General features: G+C 41.9%; 1 protein-coding gene across 7 annotated transcripts in view; it reads left to right on the forward strand.

The window, feature by feature from the left end:
- The window catches only part of LOC137173071 (partitioning defective 3 homolog), a 355,263-nt gene that overhangs the window by 173,260 nt on the left and 154,555 nt on the right, over positions 1 to 27,448 (forward strand). For all 7 annotated transcript variants that reach the window (XM_067577768.1, XM_067577762.1, XM_067577765.1 and 4 more), the window contains exons 6-12: positions 2,547 to 2,653; positions 3,623 to 3,706; positions 7,717 to 7,842; positions 10,481 to 10,708; positions 11,764 to 11,951; positions 16,087 to 16,226; positions 16,697 to 16,825. In XM_067577768.1, the coding sequence (XP_067433869.1) occupies positions 2,547 to 2,653; positions 3,623 to 3,706; positions 7,717 to 7,842; positions 10,481 to 10,708; positions 11,764 to 11,951; positions 16,087 to 16,226; positions 16,697 to 16,825 (1,002 nt within the window). The remainder of the gene's footprint in view (positions 1 to 2,546; positions 2,654 to 3,622; positions 3,707 to 7,716; positions 7,843 to 10,480; positions 10,709 to 11,763; positions 11,952 to 16,086; positions 16,227 to 16,696; positions 16,826 to 27,448) is intronic.

The raw sequence follows: 27,448 nt of genomic DNA on the forward strand, positions 1-27,448 counted from the left end.
TGTTGAAAAAATTTATTGACTTAGTATTTCATGAGAGAAGTTGATGTATTTTGAATGGGAGTCTATTGGAGCCAGGGATTTTTTTGAGCCAGCATCTAGCAACCATTAGTAGTATTACACCTTAAGGGACTTCCACATTGGCTTCAATTTCAAGCTGTGGTTGTTGCCGCTTGTAAGAGGGGTATGTTATTTGTTTCAATTTGGCAATATGGCATATTTTTCATAAAAACATGACAAACCCTGCCAAAGGAGTGAAATGAATCCACTTTAACATCCAGAGTAATTCAAGTTTTACACAGACGTCCTTGGAAGAAAAGTCAATATTTGAATCACAGGGAGTCAGAAGTCAGATCACTGCTCTTGTATCAATGAAACAATACTTAAGGCAAGTTCTTGACACAAGTGAAAATCTCTCCACATCTCTCCCCTTTTGTTTTTTTTGTCTAATTTACAGCTGCTTTTGTCTCTTCTTTTCTTTCCTTTACTGCCAACTCACTTTGGTTTTTCCTCACTTTTCCACAATTTCTTTCTTTTTTTATCACTGGGTTCCTCTTCTCTTTCATGCCTTTTTCACAGTTTCTCTTAGATTTTCACACCATGTGTCTGCAGTGCCTGAATAGAAATATTACCCTGCCCCTTCTCTGGTGTTGCTCTGATATCTACTTGTGCCAGTTTATGGTAATTATTCCTGTCAAATTCACACAATCAACCTGCTGGCACTGTGCTTTTGGTCCAGTTCAAGTGAAGGATCCCTTCACCTTAGATCTCAAAGAAAAAGCTTCAAGCTTCTTTACATCACATCATAGTCTTTCTTGTGCGTTAGACATAATCTATGCGTGATGCAGTCACGCCACGAACACTTGCCACCTACAGGAGCAAACTAACAGACAGGAGATTGTTACTGAGAGCTACTGTTACTGAAGTTAATTACATGTCACATTCAGTGATGATACACTGTGAATCAGCTCGCCTCTCAGATCACTCTGTTTTCTAATGAGACAAAGGCGTCGGGCACCGTCGCCTTCTTTATTTGCTCGCTGATAATGAAAGTGATCTTGACCATTAACAGTCAAGATATTCCTTTGGCTTTCACACTGCAGTTTGTGCCAATCTCTTCTTATAGCATATTGTCTTGTATTTCTTCTTCGTGTCCAATTTTATTTGCCTGCTCCACTCTATGCCCTCCCATCCTTATTTATTGATTCCCACAGGTGGTCAGGTCCTTTGTTCACAGCGAATGAAATACTCAGCCAACTCACTTTGGGGGTTTTCATAAAGGGCTTTGTGAATAACAGGCCCCGTGAGGCACCCGGGACCTCAGCTGACACGTAATTAAAGGCGGGGCTGACTGGTTGACTGACTCATTTTCACACTGGACGGTTAGAGACAGGAGACAGACAGGTAAGGTGAGTTGAGGTCACCTAAGGTAGACTGCTGATGAAATTTTCATGCACCCAGCCTACCTTACCCCCCCGCTCTAATAAATAAATAGGGGGCAGAGTCTCTCTGCGCCACCCCTGCGTGTCGCCAAAGATATCCTGGCCTCTGAAAAGGGTTGAATCCATTTCCATAAAGAAACCAGAAAGGCACAAGACCCATTTGGATGTGCTTGACATTTCAGTAAAAGAGAGAGTAACAGGAGGGTGAGGGGTGAGGGCGGTGAAATCGCAGTGGCTAACAAAGCGTTTCAGCAGACCCTCCCAAGGAGACGATGCGCTGTCTGGATGCTGACATGCTCACACACACACACACACACACACACACACACATCCGCAATGACTAACAAGCAAAAACTGAAATGACTTTCTCTTTAAAATGAAGAAACTGTGACGTTCAGTGTGCTTGTCACTGGTTGATGAAGCTGCCCTCCTTTCCTGTAACTACAGATGATGATTAGTTGAAATTGAACTCTGTGTTATTAAACGTCTCCCTCCTATTCTACATGTAGTATGTCATCACTGCATGTAAGTGCGCTGCTCAAACTCTACCATCCCCATTAAGAGAGCTCAGATAAAGATTTTTTCCCCAGTTAAGGAGAGCATGAAGCCACTGTGTCTAGTCCAAGAAACCAGTTAAGTCCTCAGACATCTGGCTTGCCTGTAAAAGCCGCTGCTTCCCGGTCCCACAGCCTAATGGCTTTGAAGGAAGATGAGTAAATGAAATGAAGAGAGTGAGAGAAACAAATGACAGCAGGCGTGACCACTTTTCTTCACTCTAGACCTGATCACATCACCGCAATGACCCGGCAGCAGTGCCACGCCCCAGGCCAGACCTGATTGATTGAGTAGGAGCAATCAATCAGGGCCACTTTGTCACTGAGGTTTTTGGCCAAGCCGGGATGTTTCTCCAGCAGCATGATGACTCCTGTCTGTCCTATACTGAAAATCTTTTTTGATTTAGAATAGAGGTTATTACTTGTTCTTGCAGGTAATTGAATTAAAAGCCAAAGGAGATGCAAGCACAGCCAAGTAGAAATAACAACAAAGAGAGTTAAGTTTTTATTACTTTGCTGATTTATTTTGTCTTTTTTCTTTCTTTCTTTTTAGGAGGAGGAGGAAGAAGAGCGAAGGAAACAAGAACGGAGAATTGAGCGGATAGAGCCAGTAGGGAGGGCTGACTCCTCGTTGGAATATTCACCTGTGTTAAGTCTAGAGTGAGTGACCCCAGACAAACCCCCAACTAACTATAACCATACAGTATGTCTGAAAGGGTTGAGTCACCCACACCACCCCTTCACTTACCTATTTCTATCTAGCCATGTAGATAGTTTTGGTTTTATTTGTCAGATTTTGAGATATCTTCTCTGATAACAGAATTTTGTTTGAAGTGCTGGTAATGTTGAGCACAGCACCCACACATAATATTATCATTTTCATTTAAGGCATGCTAACATTAGCATTTAGCTCAAAGCATTGTTGTCCCGTACAGAGCAGCTAGTGTAGCTGCAGCCTCTTAGTCTTCTTCAGTGCTGTTTGCCCCAAAACCTGTGCAAAACAAAACTATCTGCATGCCTGAATACCATTTTTTTGTAATTTGCATGAACTGACCTCTTAATTTATTACAATAACACCAGACAGATCAATAATTGCCAGAACATTGTCATTATACCTAAACACAACCCTACTACAATGACAACACAAAGCTTACATCAAGACCGAAGCCTTCCTCCATCAACATCATCACACACATCTACATCAGTGGTTGCTTGTATTCATTTGTCTTCACGTCTTTATCGACACAAATTAACCTTCTCCTCCTCCTCCCACCCTACCCTTTTTCTCACGTTTTTCATTTAATCTGTTCTCTTTTAGCACAACAATCTGATCTTAATCACTTAATTGGAGTCTCCATTTGGGTCCTTAATCGACCCCGAGGTCCACCAGCATGACTTTATAATGGATGACTTTGTATAGACAACACAATGCAGCCTCCACCAATAAGGCCGTGCCAACCCCCATCCCATGCATCCCATCAACCTCTTGTCATGACTGTGTCGTCTTTTATATCCTGCTTTTCTACATTTTCTTGTCATTCCTGTTATTTTTTATTCATGCATGTCTCCCTCTTCCTCCTCCTCCTTCTTCTTCTCCTCCTCTCGGCCTCATCCATCATCGTCCTGCAGAGGCATGCTCAAGCCGGTCGAGGTGTCCAATGAAGGAGGGCCCCTGGGGATCCACGTAGTGCCTTTCAGTTCGCAGGATGTCAGGTAACAAAAACGAAAAGAAAAATCTGTGAGTCAATGCAGCTTAGTGTACAACGATGGCCAGTTAGTTTCAACATCCAGTATGTCTCCTGCATCCTTCGGTTTTAAAGCCCTGTGGTTGTTGCTTTCTTTTTGCTTTTACTCATCATTTCACTGAGCTTTTTTTTCCCTCACTTTCTCTAACTCTCTGTTCTCCGTTCTTTCTTATTCACCTCTCTTTTTGTGTTGCTCAAGGCTGTCTTTTTCATTGATTCTGATTCTCCTAACCATCTTTTTATTTTTGTGAGTCTCACTCCTGAAGCACCACACCCATACCCGGCACATATCATATCCCACAGCTCAGACAGCCCCAGCAGGAAGGAGAGTAGATGAAAGTAGTTTTGCTCCCGACTGCACAGTTTTTAAAAGTCTTGTTATGTTTTTCTTTTATTACATCCTACGTCCTCAGTCACAATAATGTCTGCTCTGAAGGTGATTCAGACTGCTTCCTTTTGCCTTATTTTTGCCATTTTTTAACTGACGAGCAGAGACGATGACATGGGACAAGAGGAGGAATGGATCCCAGTTTATGGTTATTCAAGGAAAAAAAAAATAAAGGACAGAGAAAGTGGCCAGATGTAATCAAACTAAAAGCTTGTGTATAACACAGATCCCCGCTGCATGCCAAGACACTGGCAAACCACCAAGGTGAATGTGACTACTCAGCGCTGGGAAAGGGAGGCAGGGGGAATGAGGTGAGAAGACAGAGAGCGAGGACGATGAAATGGGATGACATTTGAGGGAGAGAGGATGGCTGTCATTGAAGATTGCTGCGTGTCAGTTCTTTGGGACACTAATCCCATTGCTGTTTATAAGCAAGTGTCGTGAAACTATATTTAGCTTTGACCTCGTGTGATCGACTCCCTCAGAAGCTGTGACACTTTGATTTATCCTGAGTCAGAGTAGGAAAATAATGATTCATGATGAGTCGTATCAAGAGCTATTGATTAAATAAAGTTCAAGTGCAACAGTTTATTAGACTTGCTATTATCCTAAAGCTGCCCACAAAATCGGACTGCATCTTGTAATAAAGCAGTAATGCTGCATGGCCAGTAAATTTCTTCTCCATCAGCTAAGGTCTGCACTAATAGCTATCAGAGCCTTCAATTAACTTGAGACATGATAAGAGTTAGCGTCTGGTCAGTGGGATGATGCTAATGGCCTGGCCTAGCTCTTTCCTGTGTGCTGTGCGCTAGGACAGGAGGCATTAGGCTCAGTGGGCTGTCATTAGTGTCTAGACCAGGGCCACAGGGGTCAGACAGCCTGCAAAACCAGACAGCAAACAAGGAACTGCAGGCGCTCCAGTCTTGGCTGCCAGCATTCTGCTTCACTGCACTGACATCAAGCTAGATCCAAGCAGGAGGGAAAGACAGCTGCAGGAGAGAGCTTAGAGACTCTGTCACTCTAGCAGGCAAAATCTTACACGCATACCCAAATACATAGATCCTTTCCTGTAAGAGAACTTACACCCATGCAGTTGTGAACAGTATGAAGTTACCTCGACAGTTTCCACACTCTTTTTCTTACACACACACGCAGACAGTTTTGGGAGCAGTGCTGATCTACCCTGAATGCGACATACACGCATAAATATACTGTACATCTGCACACACAAACACACACGCAACTCACAGATGCATTCTGTGCTTAATGAACTTCTCATTCCATGACCAGTTTCAATTGTAAACAAACTGCGGACATAATTGCCGTGCATAAATGGATCCTGATTGGATTATTATTTGATTAAAGGCAGAAGATGAGAGCAGGTGGCCTCCTTCAAATCATTTCTCAGCACTGCTTCACAGCCACAAGATGGAGTAAAGCCGTAGTACAACGCTGATTCTCGTGTTCTTGGAAAAGTAGGACTTGGCGAGCTTGATATTCTTCTCCAGAGACTGCAGAGAATCTTCTACAAACTCCTCATGCTTATATCTGACACCTAATGAATTCACTGACTTGCAGCCTATTAGAATGCCATTTAGATTTTGCTTTAGCTCTCCTGCTTTCCTCAAGTTACTGATAACTATCTACAAAAAAAAAACCCCATCAGTGAGATGGGAAGGAATTGAGAGGGTGGCAGTGCATTACAGTCATCACAATAATAGTGCTTTTACGAAATCATCATCTTCTTCAAATCTCTAAAAGATGCCGCTTTATCCCCAATCCTCCCCGCTGCTGCTTTGAATACTGATCAGGGATCAACCAAAACTCCTTTATCTACTGTCTCTGGTCTGCTACAAGTCATTAGAGTGTGTCCATGCTGTAATCTTCATGCGCAATACTTTGTTTTCAAGCTGCCAACACTTATGTAGATAAAGCACAATCATGTCTGCTTCCACACCGCCCGCAATTACTCTCTGTTCAACACACTTAAGCTGACCTGGCAACGCCGGCTCAGACAACGAGGAAGAGGGAAGGGCCTTTTGTGATCTTTAATTTTGACTTAATGCTGAACCATTTACCCCCATTGAGGAGCTGAGATGAGTCTGCAGTGTGAGCGTGGATGTCCACATAATGCAGCCAATTAGAGCAATGTTCTGGGAGTGGCCCTGTTTGGCTGAAATGCTAAAGAGTTCTGCAAATCTGCCCTTGATGTCTGCGGTAAACGGGGTCACGGTTTAAATGTGCTTTTGTTTACGTGTCCGGTCAAACGATAGGAAATAACCGAGAATCTTGAAAAGCATGCAGTTCACATCCATGACCAATTTACTATATCTTTCACATCTTACTTTGGCATTTTGATCGTTTTCTTTGTGATATATTATATCATTATTTCTAATTTCCCTAAAGTTAGCCTCCAAACTTTTTTGTCAGTTTTAGCAAGGACACAAAAGGTTTGTACCCACTCAGTCTACCTGCTACCTCAGGCATCTGGCGCCTTAGAGACGGATGGAGTTTGTAGTTGTGCTGTGCGAGCGCACATCAGATCTCCTTGCATGTGGTTATCCTCAGGGCCTAACTAAAGCCCCAAGGAGCTCACTGATGTATTTATTTAGAAGAGGGAGAGAGGGGGGTATATGAAGGTAAAGGTTGCCTTTTTTGAGGGGATTGCTGAGATGGCACTGCCGTGGAACTGCTTGGGTATTTATTACAGCACCGCCGGCTCTCGTCTTAAGCTCCAGTGAAGGCAACTGCAGCATTTCCTCTGAAGCCATAAAATGATCTCTTAGCTGTTGGTTTGGATTACCTCAGACAACCCACCCTGTCATTCTCTCAGACCTGCCCACAGAGAGGCAGACAGAGTGGGGGGACAGAAGGACGGACAGAGGCTTAAAATTTAGTTAGTAATGCAGTGCTTCTCCAGGCCACAGGAAAATACAGGTCTTTATCCAAGCTTACTGTTTGGAAAGTTAACTTTTGGTGACAGAGTACAAAAGTACAGTATGGTACAATAGGACGAAACTTAGTTTGTGGGAGTTTGGCCCGTTTGTCAAAATATTTACCCAAACTTTTGTGAGATGATTGGCTGCATCTCTGTCTCCAGTAGGCATCTACCTGCTCTCTAATTATTTTGTGTATACAGTACATAAAGCAAGAAGTAATACTATTACTGTCCAAAAAGTCACAACATTTTAAATCACAATTATAAAAGCAGATAGTTGATTTTCATGATCTGTCAGACTTGATGAAAGACTTGCAGAACTTGTTTCACTGTTAATTCATGTGTTATGGATCTTTGGACCATAAAAAAACTACTAAAATCAACTCTGTATTACTACATGATTTACTTCATACTTCAGATAATATTAATCACCTGCTTATCTTTAAAATCCACTTCTTCTTCCTCTTCCATTCCTTCTTTTCCTGACCTCTGTGGACTATCATTACCTTTCTAATATAAAGATGCAGGAAACAAAGCTGGCAACTTGCAGCCCGCTGTTCAGTATATTGATACGTGACTGTCAGTGGTGTAATTGCTACATTATGTGTCTAAATGATGTTTTATCTGTATGCTGTTGTGCGATCATTTCCAGGACTCAGGGCTTGCTAGTCAAGCGTCTGGAGCGTGGAGGCAAAGCTGAACAAGAGCGTCTCTTCCAGGAGAACGACTGTATTGTCAAGATAAATCAGGGAGACATACGCAACCTGCGCTTCGAACAGTAAGCAGATTCGGCCTTTCACTGGTGTTATATCTCACCTCTTCCTGTATACGTTCTCTTTCCTATGCTAGAAGATTTTACAGTGGTTTTCCTTCACATACATACACATAATTTCATAAACTGTAAGGTTCCTCTTCTTGTCAGGTGCACTGAATGTCATGCTGATTTTTATTTCCCTTCACTACTTCCCAAGCCAGGACATATTATCCCGAAGCGCCGTCCACTATGTGATATAGTTCACACAGAGAGCACTGTGTTGGACATTAAGTGCAGTGACAGTAAATAGTGTTGCTGGTGATAAGTGGAGCCCAAACTGCAGGGAGACGTGACACCCACACAGCTGCACAATAAAACAGAAATATTACTGACTTGTTGGCCTTCCTGTAATAGGTCTCAGTGACCCGCAGTCCTTCACCACCGCTTCGCCCTTTGATCCAAAACCACCTCCACTCTTCTCTCCATTCATTTCTATCGATTCATCGCTCCCCTTCATTTCCTAAAGTGGAATGAAGATATAAGCCTGCAACTTTCCCCTCCCATTTACCCAAAGCCATCCTCCTCCCTCACAGACACACACACATGAGCCTGAACGCGCACACTCTCACACACACGCTCGCACGTTGTGTCACACACGTGCAATGACGCTGAGCTATAAAGTCTTATCTACACCCATGTGTGTCTGCATGTCTGTGTGCCAAGCTGAGAAATAGATTGATTCTCGTCCAGGCTCTAGTCTGGAGGTGTACGGAGGTGGTCTGCTTGGCTCTTTCTCTTATCATCCACTCCTCCACAGGAAGAAATAGCCTGGATTCCTGCTAACGAAGGCTCAGCCTACAGTCATACTGGGCTGGACATAGTCATATAAAACCACTGGGCTTAGAGCCACCCTGCTGAATGAATGACAGAGACCATGTTTGGAACCCTCCTGTATTCAGAAATAGAGTCAGAAACTACTGATTTTTTTTTTTTCTTGGAAAAACTCAACGTCAAACCATGCTGTTTTTAAACAAAGCATGCCGAACATTCGCTAACCGACTTTGGCAAAAGATGAGAAAAGCTCTCCACCAGCTTGTAAAACTCCAGACTATCATGGTTACCTTACCACATTATGCTAATGTGTTCATCAGACTGTGTACAAAGCCACTAAGGTTTTAAGATTCTTATTTCACAACGTTGCTATTGTCATTAGTAAACATCCCAGTTCCCTTCCAAGCCTTTTCTACTGTGAAAGAGGCTTACAAACCAAATCCACAAGGGAGTGATGTTTTGTAGCGTTCCGCACTTACCCTCCCCTGCCAAACACCCACTCCTCACCGGCATCCAAATGCATATGATGTTTGTGATTCCGCATGAAAATGAGGTGAAGGAGCTAAACTTTCCTCCCCGTCTGCCTCCCCCCCACCCCCCTCACTCTCTCATCACTCCCTCTCACCCGTCTTGATTGTGCACCGCACAGAGCGACAATTTAAAGTGATAGTCTAATCTCCTTGGATTGTTTTGCATGGGTAAATATTTTGAGGCGCTTAATCTAACTGAATGTAATGATGCATTGATGGGGTAATTTATTATTCAATCAGGCCCGCGTGGAGGCTGATTACTGGAGTGATGGCACTGTACATGTGCATGTGGGAACATGTGCGCACGAACACACGTACGCACGCACACTGACTCACTCTGTCATCACCCCTTTGTGTGCCCGTGTGAGTGATTTTTGTAAATTACCATAAGAATAAAGATGGGAGAAACCAAATCTCACAGAAGTGGTACGGTGCGGCATGTGCCTCGCCTCTATGATACCGCTCAAATGAAGTGCTGTCTGTTGTGGCGGAAGCAGCTTAGTGGCTGTCATTTGGATAGAACCGGCATTACTGGCGTGATAATAGGGGTCTTGAAACAGGAGGTGGGATTGTTGGAATCCAGGCATCTACTGTACCGCGCCCCTGGCCCTTCATGCTGCAGTGTGGCTCGCTTCTGACCAGCCTATCTATATGCTAAGTGCCGCCGGCAAAGCAGACTAAACAATTCTTGCGTCTGGGAATGATGTTGAGCACTTGTCTTGGCTTATTTGGCCCCAAAACTCGCATGAGACTCAGTGTGTGTTTTGGCTTTTTTTTCTTATTTTGTGTGTAAGGAACAAAGTGTCTGCTTACTTTGGAACCTCATTGTCTGGAAAGCTTCCCTGATGCATGATTCATCATCTCTGTTCCGATTGTCGAGTCAGCTCATGTCCATTCATCTAACCACACACAAACACACAGACTTCTATACTGTAGAGAGTCTTAGATACTCATATAATATGTTTCACAGGCATTATATAGCATACACAATATATAATGTTTCATCTTTGACTCACCATTTACCATTCTTATCTCTCTCCTGTCTTGATGCTGGTAATTATAGATAATGTAATTTTTGTCCTTTGCTGCTATGCAGTGAGTAGCCCTGCGATTAGCCATGCTAACCTCAACTCTCCCTATCACCTCTCAACATACAGTACTTCATAGCCTTCCTTATCCTCCTATATCTGCCAAGCTATGATAGTACATTATTGTACTTGTATCTCTTATCATGTTAAAGCTAATTCATTTCTGTCTGTATGACCTCCCCACACTCTTTCTCTCTCTCTTACCAACGCTAGAGCCCAGAACATTTTCAGGCAGGCGATGCGTTCCCCACTCATCCTCTTCCATGTGGTCCCTGCCGCCATGAAGCGGCAGTACGAGCTGCTGTCAGTCCAGAGCGAGCTCAGCCCGCCCCAGCCCCACAGGGTCCGCTTTAGCCAAGACTCTCAGCAGCCAGGAGACCGGTCTAGTCTGGTGGGCGGGCTGGCATCCAGGTCTGGACCCCTACCAGGCCTCAACCACAAGTGGGTTTGATCTCCTTTTTTTTCTGTAGAAGAGACACCTCGTGTTTTCTGGTGTTCCTGTCTATATAGTATTGTGTTGTTGTATAGATGTTAAGACAGATGTTGAGAGTCAAATTAAAGTAAGACATACAGCTGTTCTCAACCATGAAATGAAAGTTGCCCTTGTGTACAAGCAGTTTATTGGAAAAATAAAAAGTCTGCTTCACTCACCATCAGGTTAAAAGTCCACATTGTTTGTCTGTGATTATTTATTTATTTCTGGAACATCTATTTACTATTTCCAAAAGCATGTGATTGGTCTATCTACAGATTTATATATCACTATCTTTAGAATTTTAAAATAAATGAGTAACTAAATCATCGATCCATTCTCTGTATGTTATATCATTCAAGTCAATCTGTTAATGTTCCCTACTGAATAGAAAGATTATTTCATGATGAGATGTTCTTATTATTGCAAATCATACTTTACATTATAGCAGTCTGACAGACTATTTATTACAGGGACAACAAACAGTAACAGAATGTATTAATCTGATGATTTGAGTACAGTATCAGACCTTCAGATTCATAGAATAACAAACCTAACTCTCAAGCAGTTTGTCAACCGATAAAGTATTGGCTGGACAAGTGCATTTTGACCAACCAATCAATCCAGGGACCAAGCGAGGTCAAGCCTAGATGTCTGCTCACAGCTACTGCTACCATCAATACTCCAAATAAGGGACTTATTTTCCTGATACTTGTTCAAAACCGTTTCCAGAGCAGTTTACTAATGCATTTACTAATGATGTAATGTGTTAACATAATGATGAAAAATCTGTACTCGTTCAGGTATTTGTTGCAATGGGTCTTTCATGCACATCATCATCTGTGAAATGTTCAATTACTGCTGGATTAGTTCATTAAATACACAGAATATAAAAACTCTATGCTTTAAATGTCATAGGATTTAACACATTACAATACAATGCTGTCTATCTGGGTGGGCAAAAAGACAAAAAAACAACAACAAATCAACAACAAATCAAACCTTGATTTTTATCCTCCTGTAGCCATCAAGGCCCCCTGGCAGGAAGCACCCCAGAGCCAAGCCGACGGTACGCCACGTTACCTCACACAATGGTCTCCAGGACCTCGTCAGCCCCCTCCCCCTCCCTGCAGCGCAGGGTGAGCGCAAACCCCTCCACCAGCTCCTACCTAAAGAAAAAAGGCCGCAAATTCAACATCCAGCTGAAGAAAGGTAAGAACCAGGTCACATGAATCCATGGTTGTAAAAGTAAAAACATCCAGGCATCTTCATGCGAATAATGATCGAATCAGTGATGTGGTTAGCTTCAACAGGTGGCAGCAATAGAAAATAAACAGTCAGGATGGACAGATTACACTGGTTTCCATTTATACCAGCAGGCTCCTTGTAACTGATGATATAAAAGTGTCAAAGTGTGTTTTGCAAGCTGGTACAAGCCAATTCCAGCAGCATTCTGGCATTTAACTGCACTTTTACAATGGCTTAGTCCTTTAATTAACCTCCTTTACTCCTCATTTAGACCAAGGTGACAAAGGGAAGTCTGATCATCTGTATGCATTTATGTTCTTCACAGTAAAAAAGATTGAGGGAGAAAAGACAATGTTTGAAAACTCTTTCAGGAAATATTCAAACATCCCTCGAACACTATCTTGCCTCTGGGCTTTGTTTAACTGAGCAGGCCAAAAGCAAACACACATCAGCCCCTTTTTTGAAAACAGAGTTTGTGATGCACTAAGGCTACATCACCGTGGTCCTGTGGTTGAAATATTCAGATTCAGCAATCAATCTGCTTCCAGCTCAGGTTGTTTTGTTTATGGACTTGGATAGATCTTTGATACCGGAGTAGCTGTATATCTTAACTGCTGGGCTCCATCTCATTTTCATCACTTCGGTATCTTTATATGAATCTATGAGTTGGTTGTGAAATGAACCAGCGCTGAGATGACTTGCCTGCTCTTTCTCTCTACTCCTTTTTTTTTTTTTTTTCTGTTGGAGGGAGCAGATGTTTCGTTGAAAGCTGGCAATGAAGCCTTAGCAGCGAGCTTCAGGGAATAGTGCAGCAGCGCCAGCTAAATGCAACGCGCTTTGGGGAAACGCAGTCACAAGCTGCTCTAATATGTTTGGCATAGGTCCTTGAGTGCAGCCAGCAGAATTTCAAAGTTCTTCTACAGTGTGGTGCTGCAGCGCAAGTTATATTTATTTGTTCATAATGTGATAAAGATCATCTCTTCTGTCTGCACACAAGCCTCTCATTTTAGTGAAACCAAGCCAGGGAGATGTTGGTGGAGTTCCAGCAAAAGACTGATGCCAGTAGTTTATTTTCACCAGCCACATTGCTTCATGGTCTAATCCAACACACAACTCATAATTCTCAAACTATGCTCTTGCCCAAGTGACAGAAATGTTTTCTCTGATTATTGCTCATGATTTAAATGAGGCTCACTGGAATGGATGTGCATCACTTGCAGACGTCAAGCCATTCGTGAACTCTAAATGGAGATTAATTATTGTCCAAATGTTGTTGAATTGGGAATTGAACTGAGGACTAAAATGCAACAGAGTAGAGGGAAATGTGCCTCTGAAATCCATCTTGACAGTTCCATTTGATTACCATCAGACTTTATCACAACTAATGTACTTTTAGACAGGCTTCAGCAGTTTTGTTGTTGACTTGTTGTAATTGTTATGATTTGGCCTAAGTGGCTCTGAGGTGCCAAGTGGCAAGAACAGATCTTGCATGGCAAATTAACAAGAGTGCCTTAATCAAATAGTGCAGTTGAAAAGGACATATGCACCCCATCAAGTCATTCTAATGTGTTCAGCCTCTCCTCATGTTTGCTGTTTAATTGGCTTAGATTCCCACTAATCCAGAAAGGGATACAATTACTTGTATCCTGGTCTTCTATTACCCAAAATAAAGACGTCAGTGGTTAATTACTGCAGGCCTACTCGAGATGCATTCTCCTAATTGCCTGATTGGATACCGTTAATGATGGGCTCTTACAATGGGCAGGAGTTTGATTCTGCCCATTAGACTGTGTGCAGGCCAGAGGAGAGGAAAGCGACCGTCATGGGAGGGGTGTCACTGTGGAGAAAGGGCATGGCTGGAACAAAGACCGTGATGAAGAGGATTTGAAATGGGCACCATGATATAAAGCTTAGCCAGATCAGGAAATGTAGGACAGAAGTAAAGTATGATATCAGTGGTTAATGGAGTAATGATCAACATAATTTTGTTATGAAAGCTGAAAATCACATCATCATCTATTTGGCTAGAAATTAAATATGCATTATTTTATAACTCTGGCTTTATAGTTTGTGCTCATTTTGAGTAAAGCAACTGCAGGGAAATGATGCCATGGCAGCACACATTTCCTTGTATTAAAAGTTTTATATTCATGATGCCGAACTTTACAGATTTAACATTCAACATAAACGATGGCAGCTATTTCTGTCTGCTTAGTTATCATGCTGCATTGATGGAGAGATCAAAGAATGTCATCATCCTTGAGTCAGCTCAACTTTTTGACTTTATAAGCAACCTCTTTATCACCTTTCTGCATGTTTGTTTGTGTGCAGAAGCCTTGAGAAATTACCATCCGCACTTCTCCCTCTTTGTGTTTCTTGTTCATCAACGCAATCACTGTCAGCGAGACGACAGACAGTTCGACAGACTGCTAGAGAGACATACTGGGAAAACTAGGTCATGATGAACCATCAGAGGTGCTGACAGCTCTGTGAAATGAGCAGCTACTTCGACATGAATACTGATCACTGTTGCTACCATCAGAAAAGCCTCCACTGAAACCACAGAACGCAACTTTCACACTTGACTGCTAGAAACGCCGACGGCTAGATTATGCATGGTGAAATCTATCTCTCTGAACACCGTTCTTAATGACTCATCTAGTTATGCAGCGGGGTTATTAAATTTTTAAATATTCTGTCAAAGAATAACCTGACAAACACAATTTATTTGGTTTACCTCATTCCCTAGCTGACATTTGAAGCCATTTCTTGCTTTTATTTGACAAATTCAGGTCTGGTCAGCAGAAAAGGTCAGGCCTGAGATCTTCTTATTTATCCGTTATTGTATTTGCCTATATCCTCCAGACCAGCAATTCATATTCATTTGATGAACCTTAAAGGTCAATCTTAAAACCTAAAGCAAATGGCTTTGCACAGCTGGTACCTGAAGTGTTCAGCTCAGATTCAGCTGTTGAATTTATCCTTATCACTCACTGCACTTCAAAAAGGCATGTAGTTCTTACTCAAGGATACATCAGTAGGAAGCAACTTTTAAGGAACACGTACTGATCACTGCTTTCTCCAGATTGCCTTGATCCAGACATGATTTGAACATTGCCTCCTGACCTGCCATTGTACCAAAAAGTCTGAAGGGCTTTTGGACAAAACATCTGGCACATTTTACATGTGCAGAATGATTTGAAAAACAGAGTTTTTAGCAATTCAGGAGTGGTGCACTTCATTTTAAGAGGCTGTTGAACAGAATTTTGATGCATTTTGCATGATCCATTCCATGATCATTCATTTCTCTCTGCTTATTCTGGTCCCTAACTGGTCTTTAATCCGACCATAACTTGCGAGAGTGGCTTTACAGTCCACATGCACTTATCATAAACACTCAATTTTGGTTCCTAGCATTGACACTATATTTAGAGTTTGGGATATGTTTCATTTTTGCTTTCTAAAAGACATGAGTTAGACACACCCTGATGGCAAACCAATGAAAAAGGTTGGAAGTAAGTATGTTTGTATTAACTGTAGGAGTTTCAGAACATGGTTGGAAACCATAATTTGATCCCTGTGCAGTGGTTACTCATGTTACAGCGGCATGTAATGAAAAGGATCTTTCTAAGAGTCTAGCCTGCTTCTTAGAACCACAGTAAGGCATTTTCAGCTTCCTGTATGCCTTTTATTAGCAATAACTGTAACAAGAAGCAAAATATTACTTCTGATCAGATCTTATCAGAGCCACATTGTTGTGTAGTACATACAGTATTTGCTGTCTGTTAGAAATGAAAGCAAGAAAATAACTTCACTATGGAGGAACAATTCTTTTGTTCCTGACATTTATGAACTCCTATGAACATGCTGGAACACTTTACCAAACATAAACACCTGCATGTTATTTACTTCCCTCTCTGGCAAATGTACCCAATGAAGTGTTCTTGAGCAAAAGACACTGAAATCTCCAGGATTGATGTTGTGTAGGTGAACCTCTGCCCTCTTTGTGGCGAGGAGGAAAGAGAAAAAGTGATCAACAGCAGTTGGTAGAATATCATGTTATATCTCAAACAATTTACATTTGTTCTATGTTTCCTAGGTCCAGAGGGTCTTGGGTTCAGCATCACTTCCAGAGATGTCCCTGTTGGCGGCAGTGCTCCTATTTACGTCAAAAACATCCTCCCTCGAGGGGCTGCCATCCAAGATGGCCGATTGAAAGCTGGAGACCGGCTTCTGGAGGTCTGGTTTTAACAATCTTCAACCATGATATATTGTTCTGCAAGTGTGTTCTGTGAGATTGTACGTTATTTCAGAGACTAATTACTCTTGCTGATATGGCTTTGTTCCAAAATTCAGTCTTACAGAGCTTTTGGTGAAATGAGTCAAAGACACTGCCTTCCCTACGGCTATAACAATTCAGCTCCAGCTTTGAATTGCGGAGGAAAAGTGGTTAGATGGAACAATATTTTGATTATACTTCAGTCAGACTGACATGAAAATCAACTAGTGCTCACTGTAAGGGGAAATAACCCATATTTAATTCCAGCTCCAACTGGCTCTGAGAGTAATCTGCATAAAGGTTATGTGGAGGCCATAGACTCCCCCTCGTTAAAGTTGAAGAGCTCTTGGATATTAGTTCTAAGTGTGTGTGTGTATCAGTGTGTCTGTGTATACATTTGTTAGTATTTATGTGTGTGTGTGTGATGCAGGTCAGTGGAGTGGACCTGAATGGTAAGACCCAGGAAGAGGTGGTAGCTCTGCTCCGAGCCACTCCCATGGGTGGAACTGTGAACCTGTCGGTGATTCGCCAAGAGGACTCCCTGCTGCCCCGAGAAGTGGTCAGTACCCACCCATCTCTTTTCCTTATAACCTAACGTTTGCACTACTGCTTTCCCGCCCAGAGACAAGAATATCTGCTGAACAGTTAACTGAAACACATTGTAATTTCTCTATTTCTTAACAAGTGTGTAAATGGTACTAGAGAATAATTTGACCTAATATTCTCCCTTTCTAAACTCTAAATGCTTTGAAATTACATTGGGAAAACTTTATATATTTATTTACTTATTATAATTACTATTCACTGTAAATTAAACAATCTCTCATAGTCAGTTTGATCCAGCACATCCCTGACTCACCGAATTCACTTCAGGAATATGATAAAGGTCACTAAATGTGTAAGAGTCAGTACAGCTGGTATATGGATTTGTCACGGTGGCTGAACTGATGTGCTTTTAACTGCACCTTCACCGCATCAACTCCTCTGTCTAGCTTTCCATTATGCTCTCTGCACTGAAAATCTTACATTTTTGTGCTCTTCTTTCTAGCTTAAATGTCCTCAAGATACATTTTAAGCATATCCAGTTTTAGATCCACCTGAAAGTTTTAACAGTGGCTTTGATGCATCTAAATATTTGCTGAACTGAATTTAGAATTTAGGAACTTCATTCTTCAGCAGCCACACCCACCTCAACCCCAACAAGATTAGAGCTGAGAATCACACACACAGTTCTTGAAGTGGTAGGCAGGTCGAGGTACACAACCAACCCCACATATCTTCACATATATACACACACTTATAAATAAACATAGTTAATTTTGAGGAATGTGTACATAGATACAGATACAGCCACTGGCATAAGTGCACACACACTCTCTCTCTCTGTGTGTGCAGATGTGCACTGTCACACACACAGATACACACCCACTGACGATCAGAAACACAAAAAAGGAGCACGTGCAGACACATACCCACTGGCACCAACTCACACGCATACACATAAATTGAGCAGTACAAGCACACGCAAGTGATGTGTACTGTATGAGCAGGCAAAGAATCAGCTTCGGACATATTCAGACACACTCTGAATTCGCACACACACTCCAACTCAGCCACACAGCCTACGTACAGGGTGACTTTGGCTGTCGCACAACAGATGGTGAGGCTACTGCCCTCGTCCAGCCTGCGCTTAGCGGCTCTGACAGCAGGCTCGGGCGTCACACCACCTTGGCAGACCAGAGGCCCCTGATGCCAACCTCACTCCTACCCATAATACTCAGCCTGGCACCCGAGCTGTTAACCCCGCCATAGGAGCTGTTCAACCTGTAGAGTAATGGCCCTCTGAGACACATTTTACTCTGTTAATGTGCTGTTTCCCCAGTTAGAAACGCCAGACCTAGCCACATTTTAATCATCTACAGCTTTACTTTAATTTTCACATTCATAAAATGGCAAACGGGATCACTTTTCATCCTTACTTGTGTTTAAGGAATTCCAGCAAAGCCCAGACTTAAATTCGGGAAAATATCACAATCTTAGAATGTGTCATTAATGTTAAAAGTGTGTTTTCTTGCCCAAAGATAACACACTGTGGCTGTAGTTCATCTCATTGCCTGCTTCTGCCATCAAACCGGTGACCTTCAGGTTACTCAGCATGCTCTTTAACCACTACAGACAAAGCTCTCTCCAAAACTCTTACTGGGTGATGCAGTAAACTGATTCTCGCCTCTGCTCAGCAGCCTTGACAGCAGTTGAAAGATGCCGCGAGGGGGTGTGGCGTGTTAAAAAATGCACGGCTGCCCCCGGCCTGTCGACTCATGAGTGGTGCTGTGAGAGTTTGATGGCTACGCTCTCTTAGCTCCTCAGGCATGACGTGATTAGAAAAAGCCCATCATGGAAACACTGTCTAATAATCTTTCTCTCTGTTTTTGTTTTTTTTTTTCTTTCGCTCTCTCTTGACCAACTTCCACATGCTGTGAGAGACTGCTAGTTAATATTTCATCACTTTCCTTGGCAGATTAGCATTTTCTTTCTCTCTCGCTGTTTCTTTTTTTTTCTCTTTCTGTCACACACTTTCGCATTTCCCAGCAGTGCTTTCACAAATCTCAATAATCCCTACAAGTATGTTCATAAAAATCAGATAAGGAGGCCAAAGCTCCGCCGGTGACAGTTATTGCAAATAAAGCATGGTGGAAAAGCATGGTTGGTAATTGCCTCCTCTGTCACAGACTCTGGAAGGGTGAGTGAGTGTGTGTGTATGTGCGTGCATATGCACTACACACTGTAGTGCTAGGACACACATACACAATCACATATAAGGACGAGCGTTTACGTGCTGTCATTCATGTAATTCCCTCAATGACAATGCGATGATGTTTTAAATTGTAGCGTGAGTGACATGCCAGAGAACTGCAGGCATCTGTCAAATAAGTATAGTCTTACACACACACACACACACTCTCACACTGGCAGGAGATCTAGCCATATAGATGAAAATAGAAAGGAGCTGTTTTTTTGTCTAGTTGACATTTGCCTGCTGATGTTTAATGTCAGCGCCGAAAATCCCTCCACGTCTCCCTTTGTTTAGATGTGTTATTGTATGCCAGGCGTACTCCAGGCGCCCCAGAGGAATTAATTTATCCTCCCAGCATGTTTGTGTTGCGTCTTTAATTACCACGGTCGGGGTGTATTTTGACATGCTTTCAGTAGCAATAGCAGTAGCTCTCAATAGCTTTCAATAAATATGTACTCACTGGGAAGAGATAAGGTTAAATGGCAAAAGAGCAGAGTGGGGCGTTGCCTCGTGATTCCCTTTCTCTTTGTGGTTATCTCTCTGTCTTCTCCAAGGATATCAATAGACGTTTTCAGACAGATACAGTATGTTCTACCAGAGAAATAGCGCAGCTTTAACCTTTACCAAACTCTGGACTCATCACTAATAAGCCTGCCTTTGGATACTTTTTTCTTCTCTCTTAAACCTACACATGCATAATACAGTATTTTATATTATTCCTAGTAGAGAGACAGGCTTGTGTTTGGTTCTCTCGGATAAAACCTGTGACCTTCAGGTTATACATGTTCATTAAAAGAAGAAGAGAGAGACAAGCAGAGACATACAATAATCTCTCTTAATGCTCAAATCGAATGCTGAAGATGCAGTTGGAGGTTCTGATCAGTAGGTGATGTGAGCAAGTCACTTTATGCTGTTTTTCCACTTGACAGCTCTGGGAGTTTGAATCAGTGAATTCTAGGCAGTAGACTAACAGATGAATTGCTGCCCCCTACAGATTTGGAGGTTAATTCATGAAGACTTGTATTATCAGAAGGGGCTGATACAGCTCGAGTAGGTAGAAACAAAGAGAGAAACAGACGTACCTCGATAAAAACCCTCAATACATACAGGAACTTAGTGCTTTGTGGTCTTTAGACAACTTTATGAATGCTCTATGGACTGAGGTACAGGGTAAGAGAGATAAATGTGGAGAGAAAAGAAAAATATATATGAAAATGTGTTATGAAACCGTGGTAGCAATCTAAAAGTAATTACTGTGGAAATAACAGATATATTGAGGGATTGGAGTTAGTAGCAGTGATATTCAAAGCAAATTGTGTTTTATCAGGACTTAGCTCTCCCCTCCGTCACTTAGTCTGAGACCAACCATTATTCATGACCTCAGATGCATTTACCTGCCTGGTAACACTGACCACAGCACCGCAGGACAATAAAGGTACATTGCAAAACAACTCTCTCACACACAAACAACTACGCACACAACCACATAGAAACAAGAAAGGCACATTTAATTGCATTTGAACACACACATATACACTGCACTCTTCCCACGCATAGCCAGTGGATGTTATTTATTGTAGGCATTTATCTCCTCCCAGCGTACAGCGCTGTCTGTGCTTACAGCTGCAAGCAACGCTACGTCTTCAGTCCACATCGCCCAGTTTCGTGGAGTGGAGATTGTTTTTCTAGCACTTTATTTCCCTGTAATAACCGAGTCTAATGTAATGCTTCACTGTGCAACAAGCAATGGCAACAGTCAAAAATGAGGAACTACTCCTGCCTTCTCGAAAAGATGTCCATCCACACCCTGCTGCCAGTGGTGATTATTCACCTGACATCCAGAGCAGACACAGCAAAACAAAGGTAGAAAAATATGATCTGTTACTACCAGTTTATTATTACATAAACAATGAGATGGGGGAAATATAGTACAGGCCTGCCATGTCCCCACTGATGACAAATCATTTTAATTCGTTCTAAACCCCTTGCTACAGTATAAGTGAATTAGTCTTGGTATTGCTGCTGTGTCAGCATGACTGCTGTGATCTCAACTCCATGTCTTACACACACACACACACAGTATATGTACACTCAGTCATGCCCTAAACATATTTTTAACAACACCACTAATGCTAAACCACTCCATGTAAAAACCTGATACACAATATGGGCTTGATTAGTCACATGTGTTCCATATGCTCAAGTGCCATAATAACATCGTTCGTACTTGCCCTTACATCATTCTATGACCTACGTGAACAGTATTTTTTTTACTTCCAATAGGACTATGGACTGTGGAGAACAAATGGGCTTGAGGACCCTCTGTTGTAACACTGTGGACCACATAAGAGCAATTAAACAGTACATTAAAATCCCCTTTTTATGATCATATCACACTTGTCACTGATCCATTAGTAGCTATATCTGCCAAGCAATGAGAATCTTAATTGCACAATTAATTCCGGCCTCTGATTGATGTGACAGCCAAATTTATGGCTTGTGCGAATGCTGGGGACGCAGTAGACAAATGCGTGACAGTATTGCTGACAATTATAGCAGACTAATGGCCTGTTTCATAAGTGCCAACCCCGGTGGCCTGGTTTAAAATCCTCCCTGATATGTTTTTTTTTTTTTTTTTTTTTACCAATGGACTGTAATTGAGGCATTCAGAACTACTTCATTTTAATATTGTGTTAGCTAAAATAATCCTATTTATATAAGTCCCTCAATTAGTTATATACAGTAGAAATATAAGCACCAGGTTCTTTGAATTGGATTCAAACAATCATCAGTGTTGCGTTGCCTTGCACAGTTATTCATAGCAGATGATACCGCTGTTCATTTTTCTTAATCTTTGGTCTCAATGTTACACAGCTATCCTTTGTTGTAGTGCACGCAGCACGGCAAGGTTACCACTCATGACGTGCCCATATTAGAGTTGTTGGAAGACAAAAACAGACTTATGAAGTTGTATTGATTTCTTTGCTGCTGAGATCCATTTACCGAGTCGGTAGAGGGAGAAATGAATTGATACAAGGCAAACAAAACACGATCCCCTGTCTTTGGAGGCAACTAAATGATACACAGATCTGTTGAGTTAAAGCCAAGTTCACGCTTTTTTGTTTCATTTATTTCTCAATGTTAAGTTCAGATTTTGAAAAAGTAGCTGAGAACAGAAGCTTTGATATGTAATACTATAAGGAGTATCTGATAATGGATGTATCTTGGATACATAAGCAGTTTTCTACTAAGATCTTTGATCCAACTTTCATCTGTGCCTTGACTTACATCTCTTTTCACTCAATCCACTTGCAAACTCAAGCAGAATCATTAGCCTTTTCAATGCTTTAACTGTGCAGAATTCAGATGATGATAAACCTTTTTAGGTATTACACAGAAGTGGCAATAAACAGTACTGTCTTGAAGCTATGCAGTATAGCCATGCCAAAAAATGACACCTTTGGTGTTAATATAATTAGATGTCTCTTAGAGTAATGCTTATTCACCTCACTGTAGGGATGATGTAATTTGTTGCAACTTTTTGCTAATAAAGTGCTGAAGACAGAATCTTTCTTGTCTATCTTTTAAGCAGTGTATTTATATTACAGCAGGTTACTGAGCCAGAAATTTTACCTTAGCAAAACTTGGCAAACGACTCGAGGAGATGAGTCATTTCTCACTGGTGAAGCTGATAATTCAAGGTGCTATAACCTTCTTGCCTGTCTTCACACTTCTACAATAATGAATTCCCAAATGCACTCCATGATATAACTTAAAAACACACCAGCTGTTAGAATATAATTGGCTGTAATCAGCAAATTGCTCTACCATTACAAATGTTTAGAAATAGCTGACCCTTACTCTGTAAATTTGTTCTAGTTGGAACTCAGGTGAAGTCAAATTACAGGAGTTGCTCTGAAGGCTTTTGGAAGGAGCAGTGTAGAGCGGTTTGGCAACCTGCAATCGGCGAGAGCATCTATGACTTTATAGAGCTCTTCAGAACAGTTTGGCAGCAGCAGATGCATCTTAGAGGTCACTCTCTCTTCCACTTTATGCCTAAAAATGTCTCTGAAATGACAGGGCATGGTGATTTAGTAGGTAAGGGCTCTGATATGTTACCATGGCACCAAAAACCTCTTCTCCCTCTCCAGAAAGCATCTTCCTTTTGGAGACACTTTATCCAGATTGTCTGCTGTAAGTTTCATAAAAATTGATACTTTGCTCTCACTCCCTGATGTTTAGCAGAAAAACCCTCCCATTGCACCTTCCTCCTTCCATTCTCTTCTCCTATCTGCTTGCTTTTCTCTTGTTTATTACTTCAGCCTTCTATTTCAAGACGGCTGATGAGTTTTTCCTGCATTATTAATTTGGCTCCTATAGAAATGTTTTGTGATCAAAGTGCAGAGCTCAGAAACATGCTCTGTCGTAATTAAAGCTAATGCTGCCAAGCGCGGTTGAAGACAATGCCAGCCTGGTTAACGATTTCGAGCGTGTCACGTCGATGCCACCTGTTTTCATTTAGCACTTTTCAGCAGCTGTTCCCATAATTATGCTTGCTGTCAGTGCAGAGAACGGGAGGGTGCTCCGCAGCATTGTGCTATGCCGATAAACAAGGTAGTTAAAGGCCACTTATGGCGACACGGTTACTCTCCCGAAGGGGATTCAGCGTCTGTTTCCAGAACACATAATGGGTGGAAGTGTGTATGTGCAGTTGGACATAGCAAATCGCTTTTTATCCACCATTAGCTTGAAATGAGAGGCATCTGCTTCATGATGTGCGTCTATACTTTGGTTTCACTGAAATGCCTTTGCAAACATTTCCAGTTGCCAAGTACACTCAGAAAGTCACCTTTTTTTTTTTTTATCTTCTCTTTAATTAGATGTAATCGCTTCTTGAACCGCCTACAGAAACATCTAGTGTCAAGTCATCCCTGTTTATGAATCTGTTTTTGGTTGCTCACAGTGAGATCCACTATTCATTCATAGCCAGTAGCCATAATACATTTGCAGTGATGTAGATAGATCTGGCTTCTGATGCCCTCATAGAACCTGGCTTTGTTCTGCTAATGAGCAAAATGAGCTTCCTCATTGGATAATCCCCAAAGGGTAACAGTCCCAGTTTGTCAGTGCTGAGTCAAAATCTACTGGGTAGCCCAGTGAACAACATGTAATGTTAGCTCACAAACCTGCCACTGCCAGCTGTGCACTTCATGCCCTTCAGTGTTGTGTAACAGCTCGCCTCTCAACCCTTTATTGTACCTGAAAAAGGCTGGATTTGTTTGTTAGGCTTAGTGGTATTTAATATTCGTCCCCTTTGTCACAAAATGTTGTGAGGAGAAACACCGCCAATAGAAATTTGTGTTACAATACTTATCACACGTGTGCCACTTTTGCAATTACACCCATGGCTGATTTCTTTTAGCCCTGTTAAATTCATTTCCAATGACCTTTATGTTGCCAAATTGGGCCAAGTGTGCAGAGAAGTTTCCAGCAGTGTTAATTGTTTTAGGCAGTGATGTGCGGAGAACTCAGACTTATATGTGAATAGAAGTAATTGTGATTCATTTGCACTCTCTATTTCTCTCTCTCTCTCTCTTTTCTCTCCTGCATCTCTCTCTTGCTTTTGCTGTTTCTCTGTTTCTCTGACACACACTTGCAACCGTACAGCACACATTCCTTGTTAGCATGTGACGAGTTAAGCGAGGTAGAAACAAAACAAAAAGGCCTATTAAGCAGGCGGACCTCTTTTGCTAGACTGATGAACAACATTTTCTTCTGTCTGCCCTCCTGTGTTCACCTGGTTGTGTCTCTGCTCACATGCCACCTCCATCGCCCTCCCCTGCCAGGACAATAGACCATAATGAATGAGTGCTTCCCCATCACAGTGTTAATTAATAAAGGACTTAATCGTATAATGGACTGTGACGGCATGGCGGAACTAGAGAGAGCAAAAAGAAGAAGACAGGGGCTTCTTGGAGTAGCTATAGTCACTTGAGCTAGTGGGAAAATGATAATGATATTACAGCCACTCCACTTAAAATTGGTTTAGTGTTAAGTTAGACCTTGATGATCAGTACCTGAACACAGCACTGAGTCTTGAAAGCACTTTGGTGACTTGAGTCATGTGATGCTGTATGAACTACAGACTCTGCAGACCTCTTCTTTTCAATGAGGGAACTACATACTGTAATACAATTTTAATTTGGGCATAACAACAATTTTAAGCCTGTAGACAGTCTACACTTAGGTTATTTGCAAAAACGGGATGGTGTGTGGACAATTGTTGGCTTTGTTGCAGTGTAAGGGCACTTATAAACACAATTTTAACAGTGCAAACATGTAGACATGTGTTGTAGTTGTCTACAAGAGTATGTGAACAGCAAATTATGCAATACCTTGATAATTAAAAACTGTATCTAAAAGGGGGTAGATCAGTTCCAAATTCAGTTCGCTGCTGGCTTTATGTCACATGTTGACATGCAACTCCAGTGATCATGTGCTTGATTTCATCTTCTTCGGTATGATTTCAGTACAGCAGAAAAAAAAAGGTGGAAAATAACATTTTGGTCTTTCATTTTGAAAAATGTATTAGAGTAACATATTACTGAAACAGTTTAGTTGTGCCGCAGTGGAAAAGGAAAACAAGCTTTCTGTTTCTTGCATGGAGTCAGGACACCAGCTGACAGCTGTTACATGCTGATTTACGGTCTAACTGTATATAAAGTAGTTGAAACTATCTCCACCTCCAGCAGCTACAACAGTAACATGCTGCTCTAACACTGATGCTTCAGTATTAGTAATCTAATGATGTCATATATAATAATATACCAGGCTACCTTTGCTAAGCCAACTCGCATACATCCATGCTACAGCTAAGTGCTGCGCTGCCAAAACGTTCCAAGTGGAACTCAGTGTTGGAGATGTTCAGACATCATTAGTGAATACATCTTTCACTGGAGAGAATCTTCTCCTCATTGTTCAGGAGACAATTTCAAGGAAGTGACTGTGCCTGTGAAAAGAATTGGATTTGAGAAAACGTGACTCCCAAGATGTAGCAGGTTCCAGTTTGGGACTTAAGCTGACAACAGACATATTTTACATATTTCCTGGTGTTTCCACTCTTTTTACACAAGTTCATCTATTATCAGTACTTTTGCACTCTCTGTCCCAGGTGCACACACGGGGCTGAGCTTGGAACAATGAGCTGACTTTCTTTTTTCTCCTGTTCAGAGGTAGTTGAATCCGGCTCTGCCCGAGCTGAATCGGTGCAACGAGGCCTGTCAAGCAGCCTGACAAACTCATTCTTGGCTAGCGGCGCTTGTTCCTGTCTGATGAAAATGTTACACTGCTCTCTCATTCTCTGCCTCGGCCCGCTATTCCCGGAACACAGCTCTGAGTGGGTGGTTATTCTGTCATCATTTTGGAAGAGAGCGTACACACACACTCACACGCACTCACACACACTCAGATAGGGTCCATCCAAAGTAATTTTTTCATCCAGTGTATTACTATCTTCAACTGCTGGGCTAAAAGCCTCTCCAGGGACATAACTCATAGCCAATATTTATTTATTTTATTTTGATAAAAAACATCTTCATTAGAGATAGAGACTGACCCTGCCAATGACGCACAAGGCTATTCATCCATAAGTTTTCTTTTCAGAGTGGAAATTGTACGTTTGTGCTGCGTTGCTATGGGCCTGCATTGGTAACCAACTGATCACAACACACTGACTTGAGTTAAGGTTATTCCAGTATAACAGGTGTCAACACTTACAGAATTTCTAACATGATGTCTTTATAAGCTCCAGACAAGAATGGGAAGTAAAACAGTGTTAATGCATTATATTTACCGCTGCACTGGGTATCAAATTGTTTTTCAATAGTCTTCTGTCCGCTTTGTTCAGCTGTCTGAGGGCAATCAAAGGGTCATTTCCCGACAAGAGCCGGTGATTTCTGTAATAGAACTGGAGGTGTTGAAATGCAGCGCCCTTAAATGGATTCCAGTTGTCTGAATTTACTAAGGGTCCAGTCACGGACAAAGCCCAGTTGGCAAGTTGTACAGACAGGTGTAGTGCCATTTTGAAAGCAAGAGAAGAAAATAACAGAGAAAGAAAGAAAAGGGGGCAGATAGGAGGGCCGTCTGGAGAATAGGGGCTCAGTCAGAGGGTGTTGAAAAGAGCCTCCACCTGAACGCACCGCTGCATCCTAATAACTCCTCAGCCTCCGAAAAAAAAAAAAAACACACCTTATGCTCTATCTTTCCCCTCTTTCCTGTGCTTCACTCTTTATCCCAGCAGCTTTTAAGGGCTGTGTGTGTGTGCATGCGTGTGTATTGATGTGAGTCTATTTAAAGAGGTCTTGCGGTGGGTTTCTGGGGTTGATTGCT

This window comes from Thunnus thynnus, chromosome 21 (genome assembly GCF_963924715.1).
Source record: "Thunnus thynnus chromosome 21, fThuThy2.1, whole genome shotgun sequence".
Taxonomy (NCBI): Eukaryota; Metazoa; Chordata; class Actinopteri; order Scombriformes; family Scombridae; genus Thunnus; species Thunnus thynnus.